The following is a 7,385-nucleotide window of genomic DNA, read 5'->3' on the forward strand; positions in this document are numbered from 1 at the left end:
CACCACTTATGAGTCAGAGAATTTAAATTTGTATGAAATACAACTACAGGCATTTCAGTTAGCAGACACTGTTACTACTGTCTTCCCAAGTAAAGCTACATTACTCACCCATAGTAACAAAGGGCAATTTGTCAGTTGATCCATGAGGATAGATGCTGTAGAGGTGGGGTCCAGAGACATCTACTCCCCCTAAAACCAGAGCAGCACCAATGTAACCCTGGTACCTGATGGACAATGTGCAAACATGAATACAGGCATTCAGAATAAAAGGATAAACTGTGTTTCACTCTAACATAATACATGCATTCTGAAAACTAAAGTATTTTTTCATTATTATAACAGGTTGTTTCTCCATGCGTAATAATCTAAATGTGCATCTTTCAAAAACATGCCAGTCTTAACCATTAGCCAATATTAAATACAGCCACCTTATTTGATCTGCCCTTTGTTTTGAAGCCACACAGTTATTTTTACTTTATATACTAACAATTTAGATATTCATTTCTATCCCATTCCCTTAAGGTCAGGTGAACCAGGGAATAGTTTATAAAATCCTGATAATGAACACAGTCTCCTTCAGGGTAAACTAACATTTAACTTAAAAGAGCGTATTTCCCAGTTATACCCAGTGTCTGTGTTTAACATAAAAGTGAACGCATAGAGTTACCTGAAAAGCATCTGTTTGAGCATTCTATTAGCTGTGACAACTCTCGGAAGCCGTCCAGTAGACAAGGAATGGAGCTCAAGATTGGAAGAGATCAGCTGAGTTGTCATATCAGTATCTGCAGCTGTCCCAGCACCACAACAACTGGAAAACATTTTTGGCAAGTTACCAAGTTAAAAACTCTTAAACCTTTGTTTTTAATTAACGTCCCTGTTCTTTTGGTCACTAGAAGTAGAACTGGCTTTAAACTTCCATGAAGTGTAAAAAGGCCATGCCACTACAAAGGTAGAAACTGGCTATTCAGACAGGGAAAATTAAAATTATTTAATGTGCCAGATTATTATCATCTCCTCAATTTGCTTTGATTTAATCAAATCCAATAAGAGTTATAGTTTCCTGTCCCTTGTAGTATACAAAGACGGCTCACATGCATTCAGAGTTAACAGGCATCTGCACAAAAAGGTCCTTCACTAGCAACTGTAGAGTGACGTGTCACTGCTTCCTACTTAGATACACTCTTGGAGTTATTTCAACCCAATCATTACAGCCTTATGCTGGCATAGGAGGAAAAATGAAACTGACAGGATACTAACTGTGATGCAAATTTGCCTATTTTTATTGTCTGGCATGAATGACCACCAGAAAAACCAAACTACAATACTGGTGAAATTAACTACCATTTCAAAGTTCTCATTGTGTGGCATTAGCAATAAGGTGCATAGTTTACAAGAATCAACACTAAAATTAAACTTTACTTTCTGTAACACTGGCAGTTTTAATACGTACTAGATATTGGGAGAAATGAAGTGTATTTTTGAACAGTTCTTGTCAGCAACAACCATCCCCTCAGTTGCTCTTGTATCTGCTCCAAGGACTATGCCATCCTACAGAAAAGAAGAGATACTTAATCAAAAATTTGTCAAGATCTAGAAAAAATGCATTATTTTATTGCTCATTTAGAGTAGTCTGTCTCATTCAATAACAGTAACCACTGTCACTGCCTACAATTCTTACAACAATAATGTACCCTCACAGAGAGAAAATGGTAAAGACTAGGCTGTAGAAGAATTTGTAATTGATGATGATGGAGTCTTTTCTTTTTTTAAACACAAGTTCCCATAACACCAAATATACAGCAATGTAACAGGAAAGAGCAAGTGTACTAAACAGAGTTTTTGAGTAGGAATGTGTGAATGGTTAACTAGTAAACATCACCTGGCAGCTCCACCAGGCTGGAGCAGCCACCTACCCAATGCAGGCGGGGACTTGCCCTTCCAGCTAGGACTGATGCACCATACTGCAGGGGATGGAGGGAGGAGTGAACTCCAGCCTAAGGCCGCTCCAGCCCCAACGTCCACCCCCATTTTAGCAGTTAACTGGTTAAACATAGTGTTTAACCGGTTAACTGATTAAAAGGGATTTTACATCCCTACTTTTGAGTGAAGAGAGATGACAAAGTCGGCAGTGGACAAGATGCCGCGCCCAGCAAGCAATGTTAGCTGAGGAGGCCATTTCTGGAACTTTCAAGTGATGACTGTCTGGATAGTAGACCTTAACTGAATACAGGAGGCCCCCCGAGATGCGACCGCCTGAGTTCTGACTCCCTGCACTTACAACCAATTTTGTAAGTACGGAAGGGGCCTGAACCCCCCGACTTACATTCTTGGCCCGCATTTACGACAGGCGCACGGCACCTATTGTAATTGAGAGTTCGAGTTATGACACCCCCGACTTGCGATGCTTCCCTGGAACCGATCACAGCGCAAGTCAGGGACCTCCTGTAGATAAGACTTCATGTTATTCTCCACCTAGGTTTCATATGGTATGCATTGCTACAATGTCTCTTGCCACCTGAAGGAACAGTCAACAGGTCACGAAAGCGGACGATGCTATATATCATCCTTTTTTTGCCTCACCTTGAACACAACGCCAGCAATTGTGGTGCCAGTCTTCCGGGCTGCAGGGAGCCGAAAACCTTTCTTGGCAAACTCTACATCCAGGAGTGCATTCCTGGAACCACCAGAGGACCAAAAGGGAGAATGAGGCAGATAGAGCATCCCCACAAGCCAGGCTGTCATCCCCTCCCGCCTACGGCTGAACTGCCCGCCCCCCCAGCCACTCTCCTTCCCCCGACACAGCTGGCCCCTCCCCCCTGCAGACCCCCAGCAACCCCCCTCCCCCTCACACACACACCTGGGCCCCGCCCTAGTAACCCCTCAACCCCCCCCACGCCTGGCCCCGCCCCCCAGCAACCCCCCTCCCTCACACACACACGCACCTGCCCCCCCCCCGCCCTAGGCTGACCCCCCCGGGCTGTGCCAGGCTCCGCAGGCCGAGCTCCCCCAGCCGCCTCCCCCGAGTCACGGGGCCCGGCCCGGCCCGGCCCGGCCCTCACCGCGCGCAGTTGCCGAAGCCGAAGCCGCCGCTCGGAGCCTGCAGCACCGACACCGCCGCCATCTTGCCGCCGGGTGGTGCTGCCGGGGCGCCGCGTGACTCAGCGAGCGCGGGCCGCCGCTTCCGGGTCACCCGCGGCGCTTCCGGGTCACCGCCCTCCCCGGGCCTGAGGCGGCCCCGCCCCCTCGCGCAGCTGGGGGCGGGTCCCCGGGCGCGTGTCCGGCGCGCGGGAGAGATGGGCCGCCCCTCCCCCTCCCCCTCCCGGGTGTTACTTGGGCCTAAGCCGGGGTGGGCAGCCTAAGACCCCCCCAACTCCCCCCCACCCCTCCAAACACCCCCAACTCCCTCCCCCCAGACCCCGCAGCTTCCCCCCCCCACACCAACCCCCCCAGACTCCTCCAACTGCCCCCACCCCTCCACTCTCCTCCAAACACCCCCCAACTCCCTCCCCCCAGACCCCCCAGCTTCCCCCCCCACACACCAACCCCCCCAGACTCCTCCAACTCCCCCCACCACCGCCACCCCACTCCCCCCCCACACACACCACCCAACCCCCCCACCCCTCACCACCCTCTAACTCCACCCCACCCCCTCACATACACACACCCCAATTCCCCTCCACCCTCTCCAGCACATCCCACCCCAGCTCCCCTCCATCCCACACCCCCCACTGGGCTTTTCACGGGATTTTAAAGCAGCAGTGCTGCAGGGAGCCCATGGTCTGGCCCCAGGCTCCACATGGCACTGCTGCTTCGAAGTACCCCCTCCCCCGCTGCAGGGAAACGACTAATCACCTTGCCTGTTGAGTATTCAATAAGTATTTGCTTAGCAGATAGTCAACTAGTCCTTCACGTCCCTAACAAAATCTGCTAGCCCCCCCCCCCCCCCCCACTCCACGCCAGGTTCTGGAGTGCGAGGGGAATGTAGGGAACCTCAGTCCACATCAATGAGGTGGGTTTTGCTTCTCACTTGTGTGCCACCCCCAACTGATTTTTTTAGTGGGTCAGCAGTCCCTGACCCAAAAATGTTTCCCCAGCTCTGCATTAAGGAGCCAGTGGCAGCTCATGTGGCTTCCTCCAGTCAACACAGCCCACATTTTGCTTGCCAAAGGGTCTCAGTGTAACACTTTTCCATGCATGGTAGACCAAGAGTGATAAGTATATTTGAGAAAATTTCAGTCCGTTTATGGCCATGGTGTCCAACTAGTTCTGGAGCAGTAGCCAGTATAGCAGCTACTGCTATGGCAAACTAGCCACATTATTCTGAAACTGTAAATCTAAAAAATGTAAAGCCACCTAGCCACACTTGACTGGCCAAATAGCCACACGTGGCTAATGGCTAGCGTGTTGCACACCACGGGTTTATAGACTTGTGGGAGAGGAGAAGAGAACTAGAAGGGAGAAAAGATGAAAGTCATTGAATACATCAATCATGCGCAGGGCTCAACAAACCGCTGTTTGTAGATTTCAGCCGGTCGCTCCGGCGCATGCACAGTGCCAATCTGGTGCATACATGGTACGGGGCTGGTGAGTAGTTCTCACCACAGTTTGTCGAGCCCTGATCATGCATTATTCCAACTCCAAAAACAAAAACCCACAACCAATAACAGATAAGACATTTTCCCAAGAAATGTCATCTGAGATGTATGCCTGTGATAGGTGTGATATGTTACAGACTAACACTCTGATCCCTGCTAGTGCTTAGCTTCGTTACCCTGAGTGGCCTCATTAAAATCAATGGGATTGGTTTATGGTAGTAAAATTAAGTGCCTGCATCCATCACTGGAATAAATTGCTTAGGGAGGTTGTAGAAGCTCCATCACTGGAGATATTTAAGAGCAGGTTAGATAGACATCTATCATGGATGATCTAGACCAGCATTTCCTAAAGTGCATTCTGCGGCACACTGGTGTGCTGTGAGGCAGTCGGAGGTGTGCTGCAGAGAGAACAGAATGCAAAGGGACAAGCCTCTTTTTTTTTTTCTCAACAACTTTTCCCTGGGGGCTTTTTTTTTTTTTTCCTTAACAAAGAAATCCTTGGTGTTCCCCATTTAAAAAAAAAAATTGTTTGGTGTTCCTCGGTCTTAAAAAGTTTAAGAAACACCGATCTAGATGATGCTTGGTCCTACCATGAGGGCGGGGGACTGGACTCGATGACCCCTCAAGGTCCCTTCTAGTTCTAGTATTCTATGATTCTATGTTGGCAGGATTGGGACCTAACTTGCAAATCTTCCCACAGAAACTGGTCCTGTTGAGTTGTGAGCAGGATCATGTGTGAAAGACCATAGGTTATCTCACTGGAACGCTATGTGACCAGTGCATTCTGCTTTAAATAGGTGAAGGTTTCAATGTGAGAGAGAGACCCCAGAGCAAAGGTTTGGCCACCATCACATAAGGCCTTTGATAGTGAGGGATCCAAACAACGTTCCCTCTAATTTTTTACATCCATGTACAGGATAAATTTTGTTTCCATCCATCCCTGGAATAAATTTTGTTATGTGCACCAAGGTGCAGATGTGCACCACCAATAAAAATGCATGCCTGCTAATCAGCTGGGTGGCACCTGAATCTCTCCTGGGTAGCACTCAGCTTACAGGGAGCACTGGAACAGAAGTAAAGGGAAGAAAGCAGGGTGATTTTGGAGATGTACCAACAAGAAACATCATTTTAAACCAGTACAATGCTCGCCAATCATGGATGTGCACCATTAGCCTGGTTTATTTGAATAGACTTCAACGTTTTGTTCCCCCTGCTTCTTGCCTCTTTCCGCTATCTCCTGCTCATCATCATCTGATCCTATTTTTCACACAATCTCACCTTCCTCTCACTTTGGACCTTTCTCCACTGGAGCTTGGGCTGAGCATCTGGCCTGCTCGGCAGCAGAACTTTGAGCTCTGAGCCCAGCCTTTTATACTTCTGGCCTCAGCAGCCACCAGTTGCCATTTCTAGGGTGGGAAGGAAAACAACTGTGTCTTCATCACTAAATTAAATACATTTTTGAATGAGATAATATGATGGGGTTTGCCTGCAATAGCAGAGGACTGGATGACCCAAGAGGTCCCTTCCAGCCCTATGGTGCTAGCTTCCTATATATATGGAGAAGGGGAAGTGGTCTATCTATTTAAAAAAGTCCTCACTCATGTTAAAAAATATAGGAAAAACCAAGAGAAAGCTGAAATTGTAAAGGGAAACACGTGATCAGCGGGGGCTATGGACCTTCTTCTAGGGACAGTCTAACTCTAAAATGAGAGCACACAGCATAGACACATGAAAACCACTGGCTGCATCTAGATTGGCATGATTTTCCAGAAATGCTTTTAACTGAAAAGTTTTCCGTTAAAAGCATTTTCGGAACAGAGCGTCTAGATTGGCACGGACGCTTTTCCGCAAAAGCACTGTTTGCAGAAAAGCGTCCGTGCCAATCTAGACGTGCTTTTCCGCAAAAAAGCCCCGATCGCCATTTTTCCAATCGGGCCTTTTTTGCAGAAAACAAATCTGAGCTGTCTACACTGGCCCTTTTGCGCAAAAGCTTTGTGCAAAAGGGACTTTTGCCTGAACGGGAGCAGAATAGTATTTCCGCAAGAAGCACTGATTTCTTACAGTAGGAAGTCAGTGCTTTTGCGGAAATTCAAGCGGCCAGTGTAGACAGCTGGCAAGTTTTTCCAGAAAAGCAGCTGTTTTTCCGGAATAACTGGCCAGTCTAGACACAGCCATAGAATAGAGTAAACTTCATTAAGCATTAAACCCTGATCCTGTGAAAAAACTTGCCCACTCACTGCAAATAGTCCAATTGAAATCATTGTAACTATTCTGTGCATAAAGCTAAGCAAGTCTTTGCAGAATCCAGGCTTATGACTTCCAAGACATTAACTATCATTGTGATTACTCACCTCATGCTGCTTTAACCCATCACCAGCTGTTGAATTTTTGATACTGCTGTTGGTTTGAGGAAGACCAGCTGGGGTTATTAATCCAGCTGGAATACATCAAGCAAAATAGCCCCCAGAGGCCTTTTGAAGAGAAGAGACAGTAGAGTAGTTTGTGAGAGTGTAGTTGTGTGGGTAAAATGCTATTCCTACTTGTTTAATTTACAAAGTTGCTTGCCTGCTATGTTTTTCTTTGCTAGAATTGCTCTGTGTTTGTTAGTAATAAAAGATAGAAAATAGTGGACTGTTGAGGCTGTTTGGTGGGTATCGCTTTGCCTTGTTTTTCCCTGTTATGATTTCTATCAGCTTATCCTATAGACTGTTCTTGTGGGGTTTTTCTAAATTCAGTTAACTTCTATGTAAATGTTTGGAAGCAAAGCTTTCCGGTGATGAGAACTGACTG

At 47.2% G+C, this 7,385-nt stretch overlaps 1 protein-coding gene across 1 annotated transcript in view; it reads right to left on the reverse strand.

Moving 5' to 3' along the window:
* Positions 1–3,216, reverse strand: part of PSMB7 (proteasome 20S subunit beta 7) — a 38,908-nt gene extending 35,692 nt beyond the window's left edge. Inside the window, exons 1-5 of the mRNA XM_075905663.1 lie at positions 3,060–3,216; positions 2,581–2,674; positions 1,451–1,548; positions 668–808; positions 109–224 (exon numbers count right to left, since the gene is read on the reverse strand). Coding sequence (XP_075761778.1) covers positions 109–224; positions 668–808; positions 1,451–1,548; positions 2,581–2,674; positions 3,060–3,121 — 511 coding nt within the window. The 5' untranslated portion in view covers positions 3,122–3,216. The remainder of the gene's footprint in view (positions 1–108; positions 225–667; positions 809–1,450; positions 1,549–2,580; positions 2,675–3,059) is intronic.
* Positions 3,217–7,385: the final 4,169 nt, after the last annotated feature.

This window comes from Pelodiscus sinensis, chromosome 22 (assembly GCF_049634645.1).
Source record: "Pelodiscus sinensis isolate JC-2024 chromosome 22, ASM4963464v1, whole genome shotgun sequence".
Taxonomy (NCBI): Eukaryota; Metazoa; Chordata; order Testudines; family Trionychidae; genus Pelodiscus; species Pelodiscus sinensis.